The sequence below is a fragment of the Mesoplodon mirus genome (assembly GCF_964341445.2).
Source record: "Mesoplodon mirus genome assembly, chromosome: 11".
Taxonomy (NCBI): Eukaryota; Metazoa; Chordata; class Mammalia; order Artiodactyla; family Ziphiidae; genus Mesoplodon; species Mesoplodon mirus.
This window is the reverse complement of record NC_138987.1, coordinates 75,049,564-75,074,762: the sequence shown is the minus strand read 5'-3', so window position 1 is coordinate 75,074,762 and position 25,199 is coordinate 75,049,564. Positions and strand designations below refer to the sequence as shown.

General features: G+C 40.0%; 1 protein-coding gene across 3 annotated transcripts; it reads left to right on the top strand.

Annotated features, from left to right (window-relative positions):
• Window positions 1-21,118, top strand: ALG10B (ALG10 alpha-1,2-glucosyltransferase B; the record flags this gene model as incomplete). 3 transcript variants are annotated; one of them, XR_014295254.1, is made up of 4 exons in its annotated part: window positions 1-300; window positions 1,500-1,697; window positions 3,619-7,233; window positions 7,474-12,053. XR_014295254.1 is itself a non-coding variant. In XM_082634917.1 (3 exons), the coding sequence occupies 3 exons, from the start codon at window positions 1-3 to the stop codon at window positions 4,672-4,674; spliced, it is 1,554 nt and encodes a 517-aa protein (XP_082491043.1). In that variant the 3' UTR covers window positions 4,675-7,453. The 3 variants fall into 3 exon arrangements, 2 of the variants coding, with proteins under 2 accessions (XP_082491043.1, XP_082491044.1); XM_082634917.1 differs by lacking the exon at window positions 7,474-12,053 and having other exon boundaries at window positions 3,619-7,453; XM_082634918.1 differs by lacking the exons at window positions 3,619-7,233; window positions 7,474-12,053 and adding an exon at window positions 20,583-21,118 and having other exon boundaries at window positions 34-300.
• Between the last annotated feature and the right edge of the window lie 4,081 nt (window positions 21,119-25,199).

The following is a 25,199-nucleotide window of genomic DNA, read 5'->3' as shown; positions in this document are numbered from 1 at the left end:
ATGCTCAGTTCCCTCCGGCCAGTCCCTCCTTGCGCGGCCGTTTCGAGCCCGAATGTCAAGCTCGACTCTGGGGACCTGAGAATCCCGCACATATTTTCCAGGACTAGATTATTGACTATGCGGGCAGGAATGGCGCAGCTAGAGGGTTACTATTTCTCGGCAGCCCTGAGCTGTACCTTTTTAGTGTCCTGCCTCCTTTTCTCTGCTTTCAGCCGGGCGCTGCGAGAGCCCTACATGGACGAGATCTTCCACCTGCCGCAGGCACAGCGCTACTGTGAGGGCCATTTCTCCCTCTCGCAGGTGGGGTCCCCAACCTGTCTGCACCCTCGGACAGGCTAGAAAGGGAAGAGCTGGCCCCAGTTCTAATTTCTCCTACCTTTATCCTTAGCTCCCTCCACTCCAAACAGGAAAGGAACTGGGTAATCTTTTGTTCCTGTCTCTAAGATCTGTAAAATATTTGCTAAATGAATGAATAAACAGCAGATCTGTCTCCTAGCAAGAAAAGCTCTGGGAGATTAACTAATGGGGAACTGAGTTACTGCCCCTCTTTTTGGCTAATGATGAAAGCTGTCCTAGTTTTTCTTTGCCAATCCCGGGATTAGAGGCATTGGATTGCTCCTAGGAAATGTCAGAAAATTTCACTTTAGCTCACCTGTCAAGCATCTCACTGTGTATTTTGGGAGTCTGATAGGAGGGGGAGGGGGGAATCTTCAGCTACTAAGAAGTGACAAGTTACATTAATTCCATCCTTGGTGTTTTTAGCAACCTTCTGTTAACTGGATAAACTGGCAGCCAGTGAAGTGCCAGCATGTTTGAGTATATATTTGGCTACATAGTTGTGTAGATATGGATAAAAACAGACATATTATCCTTCTCTTCTGGTGAAGTCATTGTAGAGTAGTGGTTAGAAATATAAAGTCTATAGTTAGAGAAAGACCTGATTTTAAATCTTGGCACTGTTATTTACTAGTCATGTCGCTTGGAAATTTTCTGAGTTTCAGGTTACTCATCTGAAAATGATAGTAAAATAGTATCTACTATAGGGCTTGTTGCAGGATTATATACAGAGGATTTAGCACAATTCATGGCTCTCTACATTGTAGTTGTCATTATGGATCCTGTGCTTTAATCTCTTTAAACATTTTTTTCTCTAAATCCATCCGAGTTCCAGCGGATGATTCCAGGCTTTTTAAAACTGGAGCATTTGCAATTCAATCACCAAATTACAGGCCCTCCAAAGAGTGTATCTTGGAAAATAGAAACTGAGTTTAAGTTGTTGTTTACTGGTTGCTTGTACCTTAACAATCACAAAGCAGGTACAGGGACAAAACATAAGATAAACTTTTCTTTAGAGGAGGCATCTGATTTGCTCATTTAACTGTGACTTAGGATAACTTAGCAAAATGCCTGATTTTTGGTAAAGATGACATCTCTGTGTCAGTCCTATCAGTCAGTCCCATCCTCTTGCTTTTGCTTCATTGTTGACCTTTTTTTTTAAGTGGGACCCCATGATTACTACATTACCTGGCTTATACCTGCTGTCAGTTGGAGTGGTCAAACCTGCCAGTTGGATCTTTGGATGGTCGGAACACGTTGTCTGCTCCATTGGAATGCTCAGATTTGTTAATCTTCTCTTCAGTGTTGGCAACTTCTATTTACTATATTTGCTTCTCCGCAAGGTGCAACCCAGGCACAAGGTTTGTTTTCAAAATAATTTATTATATTTAAGTTTATGTACAGTCAATTCCACAATTATGGTGAATTTGTTTTATGAAATTTGGTGAAAAATGTATTTAACATTTAATATTTGTGTATCTTTTGTAAAGATAAAGCAAGTCCCCTACCCCCATTTTCGAAGATATTTGTGTTTAAATACTTCAGTTACTCTTACTTATTTATAAAATCTATAAATTTTCATGAATTAAACCAGTTCAGTAAATATCTCAGTATGCTAAGCACTGAGATTACAGAGGTAAATGACACAGTCTTTTTCTTATAAAACTTATATCTTCATTAGGAGAAACAGACGTTACCAAGCATTTTTTTTTTTTTTTTTTTTTTTTTTTTTTTTTTTTTTTGCGGTACACGGGCCTCTCACTGTTGTGGCCTCTCCCATTGCGGAGCACAGGCTCCGGACGCGCAGGCTCAGCGGCCATGGCTCACGGGCCCAGCCGCTCCACGGCATGTGGGATCTTCCCGGACCGGGGCCCGAACACGTGTCCCCTGCATTGGCAGGTGGACTGTCAACCACTGCGCCACCAGGGAAGCCCCCACGCAATTTTTTATGATTTAAGAATGCAGACCTTGGAGGTGGATTACCTGGGTTTGAATTCTATCCACTTACTAATTGTGTTACTTTGCAGGTTACCCCTTAGTGACACCTTGTTTTCGTCTGTTAAATGGGAAAAATATAGACTCTGCCTCATAGGACTGTTCTGAAGAGTAGAAGAGCTTAATAAATGGAAGGTGCTTAGAATATTGCCTGGTATATAGTAAGGAATCAATAAATATTCATTATAATAGGTACTTTTAGCTTAAAGAGATGATTTCAATAGTGTAAATTATGAGAAAGCAATAGCTATAAAACGCTATGAGGATACAGAGAAGGAGCAGAGGAGCACTTGTTGCACCCTGACTGGGAGGGAGAGGTGTGGGTAGCATTGGATACGGCTTCACAGAGAAGATGGTACCTGAGCTGAATCTTGATGACAAATAGGACTGTAGGATGGGAATGAATCCTGACAGGATTAACAGCATAAGCAAAAGTAGAAAGGCATTAAACAACAAGACACAGGGAATTGCTATTTGGAATTATACGATTTTGAAGTACAGGGACATGAAGCTGCAGAAGGCTGTAGAAGAAGGTAGGGGAGAAGTCACGAATATATTTTTATGTCATGGAAAGCATTTGAAACTTCATCTAATGGGTGATGGACCCATTTTAATCAATTTTAATCAAGGTATGGTCTGTCTTGGTGATTTAGATTAACTGGATGATAGGATTCAAGGAGATAAGAATACTTTCAAATTCTGCCTGAGACTATCAGCCCAAAAGAAGATGTTTAAAACTTTAGACTAGGCCCACTATTTTCAGGAAGATCCCTGTAATTTCATCATAAAATACTAAGATCATTGTGTAGGGTGGTATAAATGTTATATATATATTTATATTCTCTCTACTGCACAGTTTTGAAGGGATATCTTTAAAAGAAATTGGTGATGATGGCTAAGTGAATGCTTATGGAAGGCACGAAGATAAGCTCACTGAAATGGAACCACCTGCACTGTGTCCCATTTGTCTCCGTGTTCCCCATAGAACTGAGGTCATTGTCTTGCACACAATAACTCCTTAACTATTTGTTGAGTGATTCAAAGTATTGTAGGCTTTGACACACACATGTATTGTCTTACTGGTTTCCAAACTGCTAGGTGTAGCTAAAAAGTATCAGAAAGTGCCCTTATAAATACATACTGTGTTTTTGCAAAGCCAGAAATAACATTAGTGTTGAATAATTTTTTAAAGTAAGTTAACTCAGGCAGTTTTTTGTTTTTTAGTTCGTTAGCTCAGCAGAAACAGCCTATTTGTTTTATTGTGAACTGTGTTTTCTCTTCTTGTAGGCTGCCTCAAGTATCCAGAGAATCTTGTCAACATTAACATTAGCAGTATTTCCCACACTCTATTTTTTTAACTTCCTTTATTATACAGAAGCAGGATCCATGTTTTTTACTCTTTTTGCCTACTTGATGTGTCTTTATGGAAATCATAAAACTTCAGCCTTGCTTGGATTTTGTGGCTTCATGTTTCGTCAAACAAATATCATCTGGGCTATCTTCTGCGCAGGAAACGTCATTGCACAAAAGTTGACTGAAGCTTGGAAAACTGAGCTACTAAAGAAGAAAGAAGAGAGGCTTCCCTCTATTAAAGGACCATTTTCAGAATTCAGGAAAATTCTTCAGTTCCTTTTGGCTTATTCCATGTCCTTTAAGAACTTGAGTATGCTTTTCCTTTTGACTTGGCCCTACATCCTTTTAATGTTTCTGTTTTGTGCTTTTGTGGTAGTTAATGGTGGAATTGTTATTGGTGATCGTAGTAGTCATGAAGCCTGCCTACACTTTCCTCAGCTATTCTACTTTTTCTCTTTTACTCTCTTTTTTTCCTTTCCTCACCTACTGTCTCTTAAGAAAATCAGGTCTTTTCTTTGCTTAGTTTGGAAACGGAGAATTCAGTTTTTTGTGATTACTTTAGTCTCCATATTTTTAGTTTGGAAATTTACTTATGCTCATAAATACTTGCTAGCAGATAATAGACATTATACATTCTATGTGTGGAAAAGAGTTTTTCAAAGATATGAAATTGTGAAATATTTGTTAGTTCCAGTTTATATATTTGCTGGTTGGAGTATCGCTGACTCATTGAAATCAAAGTCCATATTCTGGAATTTAATGTTTTTCATATGCTTATTCACCGTTATAGTACCTCAGAAACTGCTAGAATTTCGTTACTTCATTTTACCCTATGTTATTTATAGGCTTAACATACCTCTGCCACCTACATCCAGACTTGTTTGTGAGCTGGGTTGCTATGCAGTTGTGAATTTCCTAACTTTTTATATCTTTCTGAATAAGACTTTTCAGTGGCCAAATAGTCAGGACATTCAGAGGTTTATGTGGTAATATCAGAAACATCTTGAACTCTAAAAATAGACTTATTATTTAGACTATTTCCATAATGAAAACTAAGTAGAAATTTTTAAATTTCTTTTAGGCACCATGGTGATCCGCAGATCACATCAGATTTTTTGTGCTTTAAATATCAGAAATATGTATTTTAATATATATATATGTGAAATATGTATATATATATACATATATGTATATGTATATCTATCTATCTATCTATCTATGACCCAAGGAAGTTAAATGGTAAAGAACTGAGAAAAGTTTAAGACTTGCTCCATAAGCCTGAATAATGATGGGAAATTAAAATTATTCATAGCTATCTCATGATATTTCTTTGATACTGTTAGCCACTCAAAAAGCTTGGAAACTTTTTTGTATACAAGTTTATTTATTAATTCTCATCAGAAAAAGTTGCAAAGTCTTTGAAAAATATTTACAAATGATTAGGTTATATTATTGATTGAAAAGTTGTTTAACATTTTAGTAAATATAATTTCAATCATAAGGTAAAATAGACTCACATAGATAGTAAATGTTATAAAATAGAGGCTCTTCTGTGTTTATCTAAGAATCAAGTTGTTGATTTTTGTTAAAAATCTAGAAATGATGAAGTCCTTTCCCTGTTCCTAATATGAAATATATCATGGGCAAAGATAAATTGTGTTGATGATAATACCTTTTAAAAGGGGTTTTCTTTCTGAAATACACTACTCTATCAGTTTCCTTTGGCTGCCGTAACAAATTACCACAAATTTGGCGGCTTAAAAAAAATTTCAGGGCTTCCCTGGTGGCGCAGTGGTTGAGAGTCCGCTTGCCGATGCAGGGGACACGGGTTCGTGTCCTGGTCCGGGAAGATCCCACATGCCGCGGAGCAGCTGGGCCCATGAACCATGGCCGCTGAGCCTGCGCGTCTGGAGCCTGTGCTCCGCAAGGGAGAGGCCACAACAGTGAGAGGCCCGCGTACCGCAAAAATAATAATAATAATAATAACTTCAGAATTCTGGAGGCTAGAAGCCTAAAATTAAGATGTCAGCAGTGTTAGTTGCTTTTGGAGGCTGTAAAAGAGAATCCATTCCATGTTTCTCTCCTACCTTCTGCAGTCCATGGTGTTCCTTGGTTTATAGATGTATCACTCCAGTATCTGCCTTTGTCTTCACATGGCCTTCCTCTCATCTTCTTTCTCTTACAAGGACAATGTCTGTGGATTTAGGGCCCACCCTAATCCAGGATAATTGTGTGTCCAGATCTTTAACTTAATTATGTCTACAAAGACTCTTTTTCCATATAAGGTCATATTCACAGGTTCCAAGTTGACCTATCTTTTTGTGGGGCACTTTCTAACCCACCAAAGTTACCAAAGGAGATTTTACAATAAATTTCATAAAACTTGTAGGAAATAAATTTTTGCTGAGATATTTTAAATAAAATTGCATCTTTTCAGAGAGGTTCAAAACAAGTGACTTGCAGGGTCAATAATTATAAAACTAAAAGTAACTGGTATTTGATTCCATTATCCAAAAAATGTTAGAATTTAAAGGAAGTTTAGAAATTATTTGATCTAGTCTTATTTTGTAGATTAGGGAACAAATGCTTGGGTAGGATTTGGGGGGATTGATCTTGGATTTTGTGTCTGCTATTTGGAGTACATTCATTGGGTTGTCATTCCCTTACTGAGAAGTATTATTTGGATATGCTAACGTTGACATGTGAACTTAGAACTGTGACTAGAATTCATTTTTTAATCCAGTTTTACATTTGTAAACTTTTCAGTAACTGTGTGAACTGTCTTAAGTGTTGGATTATGCTTTCTCTGGATTTTCAATAATGAGTGGATTTGGAAGGTACTGTTCATTTGCAAATATAAAATTATGCACAGGTGAAAATACAAGTGTAGTCTTGAGTAGTAAATGTAAAGTCTTTGGTTTTACACACTCTTTGGGGCCAAGCTGTACTCTATTTAGTGCTTAGAAAGTAGATTGACTCTTTAGTTATAACAGTGACTGTAGGACAAATGTTTTTACCGAAACTTTTTTTTAATTAGACAAGAAAGCACACTCAAATAGTTATTTTATAATGGAGATATGAAGTCAAAATTCTCCCCAAAATGTGCAATTTAGGAAAAACAAATTTCTTGTCTGATACCATTGGTGCAAGGCTTTTGTTTTTTAGGCATATTTCTGAGACAAAAAAAAAACAAACCTTTTTCTCTCTAGTCTGACAAGAAGGAGGAAACTATTCTACTCCATGTATTAAAGGAATCATTGTTCTAATTCTTTTTTTTTTTTTTTTTTTTGCGGTACGCGGGCCTCTCACCGCCGTGGCCTCTCCCGTTGCGGAGCACAGGCTCCGGACGCGCAGGCCCAGCGGCCATGGCCCACGGGCCCAGCCGCTCCGCGGCACATGGGATCCTCCCAGACCGGGGCACGAACCCGTATCCCCTGCATCGGCAGGCGGACCCCCAACCACTGCGCCACCAGGGAGGCCCCTAATTCATTTTTAAGTGTTGAGTCCCTGCCCTTTTAAGAGATCTTTTGGAATGCTGTGAATTAAAAGGTGCTCTACAGAGCTGCTTTTATTTTTTTATTTTTTATTTATTTATTTTTTTTTTTGCATTACGCGGGCCTCTCACTGTTGTGGCCTCTCCCGTTGCGGAGCACAGGCTCTGGACGCGCAGGCCCAGCGGCCATGGCTCACGGGCCCAGCCGCTCCGCGGCATGTGGGATCCTCCCGGACAGGGGCACGAACCCGCGTCCCCTGCATCGGCAGGCGGACTCTCAACCACTGCGCCACCAGGGAAGCCCCAGAGCTGCTTTTAGAAACATCCTGAAGTTATATATGTTTTGAATATTTTTCAAGAGTTACCAAATAGATATGTTTGATATTATTTTTTAAAAATTAGACTTAAATGAATCTTGATTAGAAGGTAATTCTTAAAAAAAAAAAAAACAAAAACAAGTATTGATAAGCTAGAGGCCCTGTGGGGCCTTGCAGTTATTGTTATTAAAGTCTGTAAATGGTTTTTTGTTTTTTGGTTTTTTTTTGCGGTACGCGGGCCTCTCACTGTTGTGGCCTCTCCCGTTGCGGAGCACAGGCTCCGGACGCGCAGGCTCAGCAGCCATGGCTCACGGGCCTAGCCGCTTCGTGGCATGTGGGATCTTCCCGAACCAGGGCACGAATCTGTGTCCCCTGCATCGGCAGGCGGACTCTCAACCACTGCGCCACCAGGGAAGCCCTAAATGGGGTTATTTTAAAGAATATTATAAAAAGATTTGGTCCATAAATTTTTTAGGCCCAGTAATACATCTTTTTGAACTTTTTCTACCTTGTATGAAATTCTGTAGATACAGAGTATTATCTTTATATAGCATTAGGAAGGTTCCAATGTGTTGTGTTTCCTCACATATTATTTATATTTTTCTTTTAGTGGATACCTAGAAATCTTTTTTAATGCATCTATGTATGTAAATTATATGGAAATATTGATACAGTCATTCCTTAGTTTAAGCATAGCATGTCATTTTGGCAAGGGAAATTGTGTTAGCTTTCTGGTCTCTTCCTCCTTCTTCTTAAAGTTATTTCAGGAATGTGCTTAGCCTGTCACAACGTACCTTAATAAAAATGGCTTAATTCCGTTTATTTCTAATAAATAATGTAGTGTATTTCTAGTTTGAATTCAACCACCACTGGGCTTGACATTTTTTTTTCTTTATAATTGTCTGATGACCAGGAAAGGAAGAAAAGAGATACTCAATTTTTATCTGTACCCTCTAAATAGTGGACTATTACTTTAGGCTCACTTTCAAGTAAAATATTTCTATAAAGAAATCAATTCAAGTTCATTAGGTTAGAGAGCATTTATTATTTTAAAAATAATTAGAATTTCATTAAAAAGTAAAACAAGAAAGAAGCATCATGCAAGTAATATGAATAAGTTTTTTTTAGTGGAAATTTAAATATGACTTAAGAACCATGGACTAGAAAAAGCATAGGAGTTCTGTATTTGATTGTGGTTTTGGAATCGATAAGGCAAGTGATTTAATCTTTGGTTCTCCCTTCAAATGAGAATAGTATTTGTCTTAAGTCAGTGCTGTCTAGCCTTATTTCAAAAAGAGTTCAACCCCTGCTGTATATCCATAAAGTTCATAAATATGTCATATAATAAATATTGAGTAAATGTATGCTGAATGAAGTTTTTTTAGTATGGAATGAAGTGAACATCCTAGAAGCAGTATGATATATAACCATAAACTAATTTCAGGAAATAAATCACATATTTGATAATGAGACATTCTAACCCTTTTGTGCCTAAGTTTCCTGACCTAGTTTTAAATTTTTTAATTTACTCTAGTGTTTAATACTTACACACGTATTTACTTGAAAATATGTGTTGTTTTTATAATAGGATGTGATTTCAAAACTATTGCTGTTTATTTAAAATAAGAAAAATAACTTACTATCGACCATTATAATAGCAGCAGAATTCTTGATCATTATCAAACTTTTAAGGGCAAAGAGTTTTCAACCAATTATGAATAGTTTATGTTGTTTTACTTCTGGTGAATTTTGCTACTTTCGGGATAACTGTTATTTAGGGTACTTTTTAATGTATTTAAATGTTGACAACAAGACAACATTTCCAATATACTAAAACCTGTATAGCTGAGAAAATTATAAAAAATGGATAAATGGAGGATATATTTGTTAACACGTATTCCTAAATCCAACACTAAATTCTTTACTATTTGGAAATTATTTCTATGATAAGAAATTTTGTCACAGTGAAGTAATCCAAAATATCCTTATATTGTGCTTTGAAAAAAATGAGCATTTGATGAATTTAATATTACTTTATTTGAACTCTGCACCACCATCAGACCAATAGAGATACTGTATTTTTCTGATGAGAAAAATATTATACATTGCATTGATTTTCCACTGAAACTTAAGTCATTTCAGTTCAGTTGAACCATATATGTGTGTGTGTGGCATATGCAAAATGAAGAAGAGGGAGGAAAAATAATAATAATAATTGCTATTATTTATTGAGCACCTATAGTGTGCTAGGCATTATACTGGCTGATTTACAAATACTGTCTTATTTGATCTTATTTATACAAGGCGGATGTTGATTTCTGTTTGACTGCTGGAGAAACTAAAAGTCAAACACATCAGGTAACTTGCATCAGTCAACTACTTAAGAACATAGATTGGTCTGACTTCTGAGCCTGTGAGTTTTTAGCTGCTACTCTGCCTCACCATGAAAGTTTTTCCTTAAAAGAAGTAGAATATGGAGAGAGAGGTGGTAATCTGTCCTTGCTCTGCATTAGCCAGACCACTCATGGCATATTATTTTTTATGTTGAATGCAGTCATTTTTAGAAATGATAGAACTGTTTAAAGGAGCATGAACAGATGATGAGTGTTTATAGTTCTGTTGAAGAGAAATAGCTAAAAGAATATATAGGATGTTTAACTTGGAAGAGCAGAGATTCCATGACTTCGTAAGATCTCATAGTTGAGGAATAATTCTTTGGAAGGATTGGACTATTCACACCTGTAAACCAAAGGCCAACAGATTTCAACTCATGAAAAACATACATTTTCTAACTGTTTAGTCTCTGCAGGGGGATGGGCCGAGAAAAACAATAAGTTTACCTATACTCTCTGGAGCCAAGATTCTGTTTATCAAGGATGCTTCAGAAGAGATTCAGGTAGCAAGTAGATAGAATAAAATGGCTTTTTAAGGTAACTTACAACACTGTGATTTGAAATTCCTAAGTTTTTAATGGGTAATATTTTGTGCATTAATTGCTAAGTCATGGTGAAGTATATCTGGTGGCTTGTATGGTGACTTTGACATTTTAAATTTCTGAAAAAAGAAACTACTTCTAACTCTGTTCCCTTGTTTTAGAAACAAATTCGAGATACAGACCTAGTAGGCGGTATTTTAGCTATAGTGCTGGACAGTACTGCTATTAAAATAATTTATTTTCTATTTTGTAATCCCCATTACATTCGTGAAGAGAATGTGCTTTTATTTGAAAAGCTTTTCGCCTTACAAATAAGTAGGGCAAGCACCATCTGTAAGATTTTTTAATGCAGTATCCACTAGGTGGTGATGCTGTGCTACATTTCCAGGTGTTTTTGTACTTAAACTTATTGTCTGAGTTAACTTTTCTCTATAGTTTGAAGTTTTGGTCCACAAAGTATTTTATAGCATCCATGTCTGTTTATTAAAATATTTTTTTAAATGTTTCCTGAATTGTATGAAGCTAAGGTAAATGTTTAAAAAGTCATTTTTGTGTTTTGTACTCATATATTTGGTGATTTAACCTAATATATCTTCCCATATGACATTCTTTTCTTCATATGGCATAGTCATGATCTCTTCCCATAAGCAGTGAATGATGGTGATGACAAATTTGAAAACTCATGTACATTGTATCAGTCACTGTTTTAAGTGCTTTACCCACATTATCTTATTTATGCCTCATAACAACTCTGTGGATCAGTACTGTTATTAATATCCCCACTCTACACATTAGGAAACTGAGTAGAGTTTAAGTATTTTGTCCAAGATCACAAAATAACTGGCTGAGCTGGGATTCAAACCTAGGCAAGCCGACTCCAGAATCCATGTTAATTACTATCAATTGGTGGGGGGATGTAGGGGACGGGAGGAAGGGCACAAAGTCTGCCTTCAAATATGTAGCATTTTAGAAAGAGAAATAATCATGGAGAATGTGGTTATACTCCTTTATAGATCAGGAAAATGAAGTCTACGTTAATTTTGGCTCTTCCAGAGGTAGATAATCTTCCATCTGCTATTGTGTCTTCCATTTCTGTTTTTGATGGTGCTTCAAAGTGATATGTATGTATACTAGTGAATTTAATGGAGAAAAAAGAAAACAACTCAGGATTGGCGTCTTTAGCCATATTAATTTACATTGAGGTAAAGATCTTTGTTTTAATCAGAATGATTCCAGCAACCAAATAGGGGAGCATAGTTGTTTGAAAATTGATAGTTTCTCCAAGGAGACTCCTATTTGGAAGCAAACTGTTGGTTAAACATGACATACTTCGGAATTTTTCAGAACAATTTGACTGGAAAAGTTTGATCTTTTAAAAAAATCTATAAGGGCTTCCCTGGTGGCGCAGTGGTTGAGAATCCGCCTGCCGATGCAGGGGACATGGGTTCGTGCCCTGGTCCGGGAAGATCCCACATGCCACGGAGCGGCTGGGCCCGTGAGCCATGGCCGCTGAGCCTGCGCGTCCGGAGCCTGTGATCCGCAACGGGAGAGGCCCCAACAGTGAGAGGCCCGCGTACCGCCAAAAAAAAAAAAAAAAAAAAAAAAAAAAGTCTATAAATATATATTCTAGATGCTTTTAAGTTTTGTTTTTGTCAGATACCATTATGTAAAATGTTTTTTACTTCTAAAATTATGTTGTGGTTCATGTCATTTAAAACTGATTTTTAAGTAATCCTGTTCTTTATAAGAATGAAAGACCTTTTTAAAAAGTTTGTTCAAATATTATAGTTTCATTTTGTTTCTAAATAAATTCATGTTTTATAATATTTTATAACTTATTATGTCTGTTTAACACATTCTCTTATTCTAGACTGGGTACCAGTGGCTTTTTTCTTTCATTCACTCTGTGCTAGTAGCCATTTTACCCTGTCTACCACCTACCAATTCTACGCTTTATAAGTCTTCTTTTTTTTTTTTTTAATTGTATTGGTGTATATTTGATTTACCATGTTGTGTTAGTTTCAGGTGTACAGCAAAACGATTCAGTTATACATATATTCATTCTTTTTTAGATTCTTTTCACACTTTATAAGTCTTCTTGAGATAATAGAACTGAATAATATTTTTAAGTATCTATAATAAGTGCCCATCATTAACCTGGATGACTATCTTCATTTTATTCTAATAATAGTGGAAGGCAGTTAAATTACTGGCTGATCATCTTGAACATGTGGAGGCTTGTGTTTCTTCTAGTCCAGGTCTGTAGAAAGCTCAAAGTGTTTGCCAAACACTTTTAACTTGGCAGGACTGAAATCCCAAATTTTGATCCCTTCTGTTAAGAAGAAGAGATCCCTGCTCTGTTTTCAGACTTCCAGCTCTTGCTTTCCACTGGGCTTCTTGGAGTTTCCGCTGCTTATATGCATCGCAGAGATCAGCCGAGGACTTACACACAGATTTGGGAGTTTCTCCTCTCTGACTCCCTCCTTCTTGGGATTTCCCTTCTTAATTTATAACTACTCTAACAGCCCTAAACTGCATTCTCTCACACCTCAAATCAATGATATTGCAGTTTTCTGACTAGGGTGTGTCCTCAGGGGAAAAGTCATTATAAATGTGGATCGCACCAAGTGAGATCTTTCAGTGATCAAATCCTGTCCAGTTCTTGACTCCTTTTGTTTTTTCTTCAGTGCCTTTAAATAGTTTTTTTTTTTCTTTTTAAGTTAAACAATCTGTGGAACAGTTAATATGATAAAAGTTCCTCTGCCATTACCTGCCTAGGAATCATCTTGATTATAGTTGCATAGTCTCTCTGTTTATGTATAGGAAGTTGGGGTTGTTACTTTTGAAGAGCTAAAAAAGCTTTCCTAAAATAAGTTTAGGTGGGGGCAGTAAGTTTTTAGAATATTGACTTCTAATATGGTCCTCTAATACAGTAAATCATAGTATTTGTAATTAAATCCAATGACCTTTTAAAGGTCTCTTATGTGAAAATTTTATCAAGAAATACAAAAGAAACAGACTTCAGGCAAGAAGAGCTCACCTTCCAACTGAGAAGGCTTTGGGAAAAAAAGCTTTCCCACGTCAATTGGAATGACGGATGGTTGCTCTGTGTTCAACGGCCAAGTAGGAGGGAATGGCCTGTCAGAGTGCATGGAAAGGCTGCTTTCCCTTTTAGGAAATGAAAGTGTTTATCACAAGATGGATGAGAGCACAGGGTTGTTTCCATGTCTGGGACTTAACCCAAGGACCTGAAGCAGGTCGTGGTTCACTTCACAGACTAAAACCACTAGAGTTGGGGTAGGCTACATTGAGTCTTTTTTCAAGAATGAGTCGCTAATGGAGAGTTGTAGCAAAGTCCTCATTAAAATGTATACAACGAGGGGGCTTCCCTGGTGGCACAGTGGTTGAGAGTCCGCCTGCCGATGCAGGGGACACAGGTTCGTGCCCCGGTCCGGGAAGATCCCACATGCCGCGGAGTGGCTAGGCCCCTGAGCCATGACTGCTGAGCCTGCACGTCTGGAGCCTGTGCTCCACAACGGGAGAGGCCCCAACAGTGAGAAGCCCGCGTACCGCAAAAAAAAAAAAAAAAAAAAATGTATACAACGAAGGACTTCCCTGGCAGTCCGGTGGTTAAGACTTTGTCTTACAATGCAGGGGGTACAGATTCAATCCCTGGATGGGGAGCTAAGATCTCGCATGCCTCACAGCCAAAAACCCAAAACATAAAAAACAGAAGCAATATTGTAACAAATTCAATAAAGACTTTAAAAATGGTCCACATCAAAAAAAAAAATGTATACAACAGTTTCCCCTTAGTCAGCAGAAGATCTTTCAACATACCACCAACACGAAGTTTCTCTAATAGTGTTCCTTTTGTGAAGGGAATTTAAACATTTTCTATGATGTATGAAGTGATTTGATCCCGAAAGCTGTAAATCTAACACTTGTACTACCAGTGTGCTGTTGAGCTAAATAATGTGAGCCAACAACCACTGGAAGTGGTTTGTTTTATAATATAAATAATATGTTTTATATTATTAATATGTTTAATAATAATAACATATTAATTTAACATTATTAAATTAATAATTTAATAATAATTAATATATTAATATTAATGTATTAATATGTTTATATAATATAATAATATGTTTTAAAAAAATCTTTACAAAAGATTTGTAGGTGGTATTGCTAAGCATGCGTCTCCTGTAAGGAATGTGGCCCTTTGTTTCTTATGGTACATAAGAAAAAACTACTCCACAGTATGTCCATTCACTAAGTGGAAGGTGTCCATGAAGTGTGAAGCAAGAAGTATTACAGTATCTTTAAGAGATCTCTGATACTGCATTTTGTAGATGTATTTGAAAGCTAAGTGAAGCTTTGTGTTTGAAAGGTGAATTGGATGTGAAAGCCTTTCAAATACAGGTTAAGGCTTTTTTTCACATAGAGAAAATGTATGTGTGTCCTACAAGCCAGAGGAACAAAGTTTCAAAGAGATTGGGCTTTCAGGGCATGGAACTTGTCACATACCAAAGAGGTGAAGGAGCTCATTAAATGGGGGAGAGACCCACACCCTTACCATTGTATACATTACCAGTAGCTCTGTGGAGCTCTCTCTGGGTTGGAAGATGGAGAGAAGTGAAAGCCTTATCAGAGGACATGGAAAGTCTGGTATCACGTTTAGAAAAAGGTTCTGTTTCTCACAAGCTGGGATGAGACAACTTTTAGGCATGGGGTTGTTTCCCTGTCTGGAATGTCTCCCTGTCTTCAACCCGAGCATCTAAGTGGCCCAATAACCATTTCACAGACTAGTACCACTAGTGCTGGCATAGGCTGCTTTGAAACCTGTTGGAGAAACAACCACATGAGAATGGAAGCAATCAGGCCTCTGTCACCTGTATACCATGAAGATTGTCCACATGCACCAGAAGATCTTTTCAAGTCACCAGCACACAGCCTTTCGAACAGTGTTCTTTGTGTGACAGGAAGTTCTCACTTGAGTGTCATCTATATAGAGGTAGCGTGACCTGTCCATTAACTTGTAAATCAAGCATGAACCATCCCATGTGGTGTTGAGCTAAACGAGGTGCGCTCCCTTCAACTCGAAGGGAAAGCCTTTGCAATGGCATGGTTAAACGTGTTTCAAGATAAGTAATGGACACCGTTGTTGCTTACCTCAGGAAACGACTCTTATGGCCTGATTTCACTCAGGGGAAGATGTGCTGGAAGTGACAGCATGGGGTATATTGTTGAGGAGCTCTGACATAGTGCTCTTTCCAGAGGGTCCTGATGGTAGGTTAGCCCCTGTCTTCTAAAGGTGAAAGGGATTCCTGGTCTTTCAGCTAACGATGAGACTTCCTTCCCTGACAGCAAATGTATGTGCTTCTTGCAAGGTAGAGGGATGTGGGTTTCTAGGGACTGATTGTTTGTGCAGCTGGGGAACTTGTCCCGAGGGGTTAGGAGTATCTAGGGTAATGGGGGAGGGACATGCAAAAGGAATCTTTCTGACAGTTCATGGAAAGCTACTCCTGTAGCACTGTGTGCCAAAGCTCAAGATTAGTAAAGCCTCTCAGAGTGTATGGGAAGGCTTGTTTCCCATTTAGGAAACACACGTATCTCACAAGCTACATGGGGGCACTTTTCTCTACAGCAAAGTTGCAATGCCCTGGACTTCACCCTCTGTCTGAACCCCCTAGGGTTTTATTTCTTAGGCTAGTAACACGAGTGTTTGTACAGGTGCCTCTGCGTCGCTCTTCCAAACAGGTACACACGAGTGAATCCAAGCAACGTACTCAGTAACCCGTACAAAATGACGAGTTTCCCCTTTGCCATCAGATCTCTTTGCCACGAAGTAACTGACACACGAGGTTTCTAACAGGGTTCTCTCTGTGAAGGGAAAGGAGGACTGGTGTGTGAACCATAGTCAGTAGCAATGTGTACGGCAAAATTTTAAACCTAGCTCTGGCCGCTCTTACGTGATGGTGACCTTATGCCGAAGGTACTCCGTGGAATTGGGTGGCGAAGGCTTTGAGAGGGCCCATTGAAACATGTTTCTCACCTACGAAATTTAGCCAGTTGTTTATTCACATAAGATAGGACAACGATGGAATCTGTTCTTTCACTGAGTGGAAGAGGTAGGTAGGTACATGAAGGGTGAAGCTTGTGGTATCTTGTTTTAGAGCTCTGTCATACTGCTGTTTCTAGATGTACTTTCCAGGGACGTTAAGCTCTGAGTTGTAAAAGTGAAGCAGATTGAAAGCATTTCAGATACAGGCTAAGGCTTCTTTCCCATAAGGAAAAAGTACATGTTCCTTCTATGCTGGATGAGTCACCTCCCTGATGCTGTCAGGGAATGGGATATTGACAGAGGATTTAGAGTACCTCATGCAGTGTGAGAGAGCCATGAACAAATAAGAGTTCTCATGTCGAGTGGAATGATGGATGGAGGCTCTGTGTTCCACAGCCAAATAGGAGGGAATGGCCGGCCCGACTGCATGGAAAGGCTGGGCTCCCATTTAGGAAATGGTTGTGTTGCTCACAAGCTGGGTGAGAGCACAGGGTGGTTCCCATGCCTGGAACTTGACCGAAGTGCCTGAAGCACGGTGGGGTTTGCTTCACAGACTAGAACCGCTAGAGTTGGAGTAGGTGGTGTTGAGTCTTTCTTCAAGAATGCATCCCTCATGGAGAATAGTAGTGTAACAGGGAAGAGCCAAATCTGACTACATGTAGGATCTGTTTATTTTACTTTAAGCTTTGCTTCCCACTGCTGTTGTTCACTAAAAAGACACTGTTTATACATAATGGCCTGCCTTGGGGAACACTGCCCCTCTGCCTGAATGTTAAACCAAAGTGCCTATGTTCAGGGAGACATCCGGACCCTGTCCACCTGTGGATGGCTACAAGAAAGAAATTAACACATCCCCTCCCGGAGGCTGGCCATTCCAGGGGATATTTGCAAAACTTAAGGCCTTTTTACTTTACTTCCTCATTTCCTCCCCCTCTCTGTGCTATAAAAGAAACTGGAATCCAAACCCTGATGAGATGGTTACTTTGAGACATTAGTCTGCAAGCTTCTCACTCTGCCAGCTTTCTGAATAAAGTCGTATTCCTTGCCTCAACACCTCGTCTACAATTTATTGGCATGTCAGTGCGGTGAGCAAAGCGAGCTTGGACTCTGTAACAGTAGCAAAGTCCTCCCTAAACGTATACAAGGAAAAGTATCCCCTTAGTCAGCAGGCGATCGTTCACACCAGCACAAATTTTCTCTAACAGTGTTCCTTCTGGGAAGGGAATTTATCCTTTTTGTGTGCCATATGTAGTGATTGGCTCCCAACACATGTTAATCTAGCCTTTGTATTTCCCATGTTCTGTGGAGCTAAACCAGGTATGCCCAAATCCATTGGAAGGCAAAGACATGAGGATGGCATCGTTAAGCATGTTTCTCACGTGAGGAATGTGGCCCATTATTTCTTGCCGTACTCACGAAAGAGCAACTCCACGCTGAATCCTTTCACTCGGTGGAAGGTATCCTTGAAGTGCAAAGCAGGGAGTATCACTGTGTGTGTAAGAGACCTGTGAGACTGCTCTTTGGGGAGGTATTTTGAAAGCTAAGCAAAGCTCTGTGTTCCAACGGCATACCTGTTGTGAAGGCCTTTCAAATCCAGGTGAAGTTTTCTTTCCCATACAGAAAGTGAATATGAGTCCTACACACCAGAGGAACAAAGTTTCTTAAAGACTGGGCTTTCAGCATATGAGCCCAGAGATAAACCCACGCACATATGGTCACCTTATCTTTGATAAAGGAGGCAAGAATATACAGTGGAGAAAAGACAGCCTCTTCAATAAGTGGTGCTGGGAAAACTGGACAGGTACATGTAAAAGTATGAAATTAGAACACTCCCTAACACCATACACAAAAATAAACTCAAATGGATTAAAGACCTAAATGTAAGGCCAGATACTATCACACTCTTAGAGGAAAACATAGGCAGAACACTCTATGACCTAAATCACAGCAAGATCCTTTTTGACCCACCTCCTACAGAAATGGAAATAAAAACAGAAATAAATGGGACCTAATGAAACTTAAAAGCTTTTGAACAGCAAAGGAAACCATAAAGAAGACCAAAAGACAATCCTCAGAATGGGAGAAAATATTTGCAAATGAAGCAACTGACAAAGTACTAATCTCCAAAATTTACAAGCAGCTCATGCAGCTCAATAACAAAAAAAACAAACAACCCAATCCAAAAATGGGCAGAAGACATAAATAAACATTTCTCCAAAGAAGATATACAGATTGCCAACAAACACAAGAAAGAATGCTCAACATCATTAATCATTAGAGAAATGCAAATCAAAACTACAATGAGATATCATCTCACAGCAGTCAGAATGGCCATCATCAAAAAATCTAGAAACAATAAATGCTGGAGAGGGTGTGGAGAAAAGGGAACCCTCTTGCACTGTTGGTGGGAATGTAAATTGATACAGCCACTATGGAGAACAGTAGGGAGGTTCCTTAAAAACTACAAATAGAACTACCATACGACCCAGCAATCCCACTACTGGGCATATACCCTGAGAAAACCATAATTCAAAAAGAGTCATGTGCCAAAATGTTCATTGCAGCTCTATTTACAATAGCCAGGACATGGAAGCAACCTAAGTGTCCATCAACAGATGAATGGATAAAGAAGATATGGCACACATATACAATGGAATATTACTCAGCCATAAAATGAAATTGAGTTATTTGTAGTGAGGTGGATGGACCTAGAGTCTGTCATACAGAGTGAAGTTAGTCAGAAAGAGAAAAACAAATACCGTATGTTAACACATATATATATGGAATCTAAGAAAAAAAAAAGGTCATGAAGAACCTAGGGGTAAGACGGGAATAAAGACACAGACGTACTAGAGCATAGACTTGAGGATATGGGGAGGGGGAAGGGTAAGCTGTGACAAAGTGAGAGAGTGGCATGGACATATATACACCACCAAATGTAAAATAGATAGCTAGTGGGAAGCAGCCGCATAGCACAGGGAGATCAGCTCAGTGCTTTGTGACCACCTGGAGGGGTGGGATAGGCAGGGTGGGAGGGAGAGAGATGAAAGAAGGAAGAGATATGGGAACATATGTATATGTATAACTGATTCACTTTGTTATAAAGCAGAAACTAACACACCATTGTAAAGCAATTATACTCCAATAAAGATGTTAAAATAATCCCCAAAAAATAATTTAAAGGACTGGGCTTTCAGCATATGGAACTTGTCTAATAAAAGAGCTAGTGAAATGGGGGAGAGATAGGCACACCTACCACAGGAAAAGTTACTGGCTTGCTGCATGAAGCTCTCTCAGGCTTGGAGGCAAGATTGGAGAGACAGTCGCCGATCAGAGCAAAACGAAATGCTGGGCTCCCATTTAGGAAGTGGATGTGTTTCCCGCAAGCTAGGATAGGAGAACTCTTAGGCAAGGGGTTATTTCCCTGTCTGGAACATCTCCCTGTCTTCAACTGGAGCGGTTGAAAAGGCTCAATAACCATTTCACAGACTAGAACAACTAGTGCTGGCATAAGCTGTTTGAGATATTTTGGAGAAACAACTAAATGTAAAGTTTCTTCATGGAAGGGTCTGGTGTGTCCCATGTGTCTATTTAGATAGTCAAACACTACAGGTAAATATGCTGTGGGATCAAGTTTGAAATTGGGGACTGATGGGAAACCCCCATTTTCCCCATTTGAAGGCTACTTTGTTGCAGCTTCAAAGCTGCCTGCAAGACAGGAATAAAGACACATATGTAGAGAATGGACTTGAGGACACGGGGAGGGGGAAGGGTAATCTGGGACAAAGTGAGAGAGTGGCATGCACATATATATGCATTACCAAATGTAAAATAGATAGCTAGTGGGAAGCAGCTGCATAGCACAGGGAGATCAGCTCGGTGCTTTTCACCACCTAGAGGGGTGGGATAAGGAGAATGGGAGGGAGATGCAAGAAGGAGGAGATATATGTATATGTATAGCTGATCCACTTTGTTATAAAGCAGAAGCTAACACAATTGTAAAGCAATTATACTCCAATAAAGATGTTTAAAAAAATAAAAGCTGCCCACAAAACACTGATGTTGCCCATCTTCTATTCACTGCAGGAATGATTCTGTGAAGAAAAGCAAGTTTAATTGAGAGAAACCAAGTGCTTGCAATTCTGTGCTAAGAGCTCATCGAACAACACTCTTAAGCTAATGTACAAATGAAACATGACCTGTAACCTCAAGGTAAGGTGCAGTATTTACCATCAACAAAGTTAGGTGTGCAGCAGTGTCCATGAAGCATTAGGCAATGCAGTGCTTTAGATCTCATATGCCTCTATGAACTCATAAGAGACTCGTGTAGACACTAATTTCCCTGGAACAACACTATGTTACTTCTGTGGCTTCTGAGCAACATCAAGTGAAATAAACTCTTGGGATCAACTCTTTGTGTGCAGAATGAAGGGCCATGAACTGCTTTCTTCATTAGATAACTCACTTTCTACAGCTCAAAAACAGCCTCAGGAAACCAGTTCTAGCCAGTCTTACATTCAATGCGGGTTTACCTCTGTGATGAAATCTAAGCTGCACCGAATAAAACAATGTGCCTATAATTAATTCTGGGAATTCTTACCTGATTTATCTATAACACAGTCAGAAACCAGACTTTAGGTCCAGCCTGAAAGAAAGTACAGATTTACCCTTAACACTGCTGGGCATTTGGAATATCCAAAGTCACCTAGGCCTACGTAGGGCATTGAGATGGTTAGGCAATTCAACAATGCAGAACTCCCTGCGTCCAAAAGTTTTTTCATGGACGGGCACTGTGTGTACCAAATGTCTCTTTTAGCTAGTCAGGAACTACAGGTAAACAGGCTGCATGAACAGGTTTGAAATTGGGGACTACTGGCAACCAGTATTGTCTCCTTTGGAAAGCCAGTTAGTGGCTACCCAAAGCTGCCTGAAAAAACACTGATGTTGTCCATCTTCTATTCACTGCAGGAATGCCTCTGTGAAGAAAAGTGTGTTTTCTCATAAGAAACAGGGTGGTCTCAATTCCTTGCTAGTAGCTCCTCCCAAAGCACACTTTAGCTAATGGGCAAACTAAACATGACCTCTACCCTCAAGGTAAGGTCCAGGTTTTCCAATCAGCAAAGTTTGGTGTACAGCTATTTCCATGAACCCTGAGTCAATGGAGTGCTTTAGTTCTAGTATGCCTCTCAGGACTAAAGACTCTCACCTATTCACTAATTACCATGGAAGAACAGTGTGGACTGGAAGTCTCTTCTGTGGCTTTGCAGCAGCATCAAGTGAAATAGATTGTTGGGAACACTGATATGTAGACTGAAGGGCCATGAACTGCTTTCTTCATTGGATACCTAGTGTTCCACAGCTTTGTAACAGCCTCAAGAACACAGTTCTCGCCATTCCTTCCTACAATGTGGGTTTGCCACAGTGAGGAAAACTGAGCAGCACTGAACAAAACAGTGTGCATACAATTCATTCTGGAAACTCATACCTGACGTATCTCTAAATCAGTTGGAAACTAGTCTTGAGGTCCAGCCTGAATTAATGTACAGATTTACCCTTAACATTGCTAGGCATTTTGAGGATCCAAGTCACCTATGCCTACCTACGACATCGAGACAGTTATCAAATTCACCCCATGCAGAACACCCTGCGTCCGAAAGTTTATTCTTGGAAGGAAACAATGTGTCCCAAGTGTCACTTTTAGCTAGTCAAAAACTACAGATAAATATGCTGGGTGATCCAGTTCGAAATTCGCACCTGCTGGGAAAACCACAATTTTCCCCATTTGAGAGCTAGATAGTTGCGGCCTCCAAGCTACCTGAAAACGCTGAAGTTGCCCATCTTTTATTCAGTGCAAGAATGCCTCTATGACAAAAAGTGAGTTTTCTTGTAAGAAACTGGGTGGCCTCAATTTCTTGCCAGTAGCTCCTCCCTCTGCACTCTTTAGCTAATGGGAAACTAAACGTGATCTATCCTCCAGGTAAGGTCCAGTTTTTCCCATCTGCAAATTTTAGTGTGCAGCTGTTTCCAGGAAGTCTTAGTCAATGGAGTGCTTTAACTCCAGTATGCCTTTCAGGACATATAAGACACTCTCTTATTCACTAATTTCCATGGAAGTGCACTGTGTACCAAAAGTCACTTCGGTGGCTTCTGAGCATCAGCAAGCAAAGTAGAAAGTTGGGGTCAACTCTTTATATGAGGAGAGAATGGCAATAAATGGTTTTCTTCAGTGGATAGCTGGATTTCTACAGCCATAAAACAGCCTAAGGAAAACACTTCAAGCCAGTCTTATTCACTGCAGGTTACCATATGAGTGGAACTCTGAGCTGCACTGAAAAAATTCAGTGTACCTAAAAACCAGTCTAGGAACTCATACCTGACATCTATCACTACAAGCGAAAAAACTAGACTTGAGGTCCAGCCCGAAAAAAAGTACAGTTTACCGTTAACATTGCTGAGCATTTGGAAGATCCAAAGTGACCTCTGATTAACTAGGGCATTACGTGGGTAATGAAATTCACCACATACAGAAGTCCCTGCATCAAATGTTTCCTCATGGAAGGGTGCAGTGTGCCGTATGTGTCTCTTTTAGCTAGTCCAAAACTACAGTTATCTATGCTGTGTGATCCAGTTTAAAATGGGGAATGCTAGGAAAACCAGTATTTTCCCCATTTGACAGCTAGATAGTTGTAGCTTCCAAGCTGCCTGAAAAATACTGACGTTGCCCATCTTCTAATCTCTGCAGGAATGCCTCTGCGAAGAAAAGTGACTATTCTCTTAAGAAACTAGTAGTCTCAATTCCTTGCTAGTAGCTCCTCCCACCACATTCTTTAGATAATGGGCAAAAAATACATGACCTCTAGCTCAAGAAAAGGTAAAGTTTTTCCCATCAGCAAAGTTTGGTGTACAGCTCTTTCCATGAAGCATTAGGCAATGGAGTGCTTTAATTCTAGTCTCAGGACTCAAAAAAACACTTGCATGTGCACTAACTTCCCTGGAAGAAGACTGTGTACCATGAGTCTTTTCTGTGCCTTCTGAGCAACCTCAAGCCCAGTAGAAAGTTGTGGTCAACTCTTTATTTGCAGACCAAAGGGCAAGTACTTGCTATCTTGGTTGGATAGCTCACTTTCTACAGATTTAAAACAGCCTCAGGAACTCAGTTCAAGTCAGTCTTACCTATACGGCAGGTCACCCTCTGTGCAGAATCTGAGCTGCATTGAAAACAACACTATGCCTAAAATGCAATCTGCATACTCATACCTAACGTCTCCCTACCGCAAGAGAAAACTAGACTTCAGGTCCAGCCCGAAAAAAGGACAGTTATACGGTCAATGTTACTGGTTAACTAGAAGGTCCAAAGTCAACTAGGACTAACTAGGGGTAATTACCTAGTTAGCAATTACTTAATTACCAGGAATTGCATTACCTGGGTAATGCAATTCACCACATGCAGAAATCCCTGGCTCCAAAAGTTTCTTCATGGAAGCGTCCAGTTTGTCCCATGTGTCTATTTAGTTCCCGGCCCTTTCACCTGCATAGTGAGGGATGGTCCCAGAGCCGTGTATCCCTTGATTGGGCTCAGAAGGCTTTTGGTACACGGTGCACATCCTTGGAAAGAAGTGCCCCCGTGAGAGGCTTGAGCGCTGTGAGGCATACTAAAGCTAAAGCCGTCCACTGACTGAGACTTCCCGGAAACGGGTGCACCCCTGCCTCTGGTAATGGGAAAATGTGCCCCTTACTTCGTGACTAGAGGTCACATTTAGTGGGCACTTTAGCTGCAGTATGCTCTGGGCTGAGCTCCCAGGAAGGAACCGCAAGCGCCCGGTTTCTTTTGCAAAAGCTCACTGCTCCTCAGAGGCCTCTGTGGAGTGAACAGTGTCCTGGTGGTGTGGTGTTCAGGCAGCTTGGAAGCTGCACCGAAGTTGCTTTCCAAAGGGGGAGAGTCGGGCTTCTCCCCCATGCTCCAGTTTCCAACTTGACCCCACAGCGCATTTACCGGCACTCTCTGACTGACTACTGGAGACCTTCGGCCCCACGGGGCCTTTCTATGATCACACTTCGTTGCAGGCGGGGTCTCTGGCATGCCGTGCATAGCATTCATTACCCGCTGAATGACTTAGTCAGGCCTAGGTGACTTTGGATCGCCCAAATGTCTCACAAGTTGACCGGTTTTTCTGTTCTTTCTGTCAGGCTGGACCTACAGTGGACCTTGCGTCACGATAGAGAGATGACAGGTAAGAGTCGCCAGGGGGCTCTGTAGGCTCAGGGATTCTTTCAGTGCAGCTCAGAGGGCCCCCACAGAGGGAGAGCCACGTTGAATATAATACCGGCCAAAACGTTGTCCTGGGGCTGCCTGACAGCGGTAGAAATCGAGCTATGCAAGCGAGGATCAGTTCATTGCCCTTCCCTCTGCATAGAAAGGGTTGACCCCAGAAGCCTGTTCTGCGCTGTGTTGCTCGGAAAACAAACAGGGGACTCACGGCACACACGCTCTCCCTCAGAAGGGAATTCATACGCGCCACTCTGAGGCCTCCGGAAAGCCGTAGAAGAGTTAAAGTACTCTATCGAGTCAGAGTTCATGGAGATGGCTGCACAGCAAACTTTGCTGATAGGAAACACTCGTGCTTACCTTGAGGCCTGGGGTCACGTTTACTTCGCACTTTAGCTAGGGCAAGCCGTGGGATGAGCTCCTAGCAAGGCACGGGC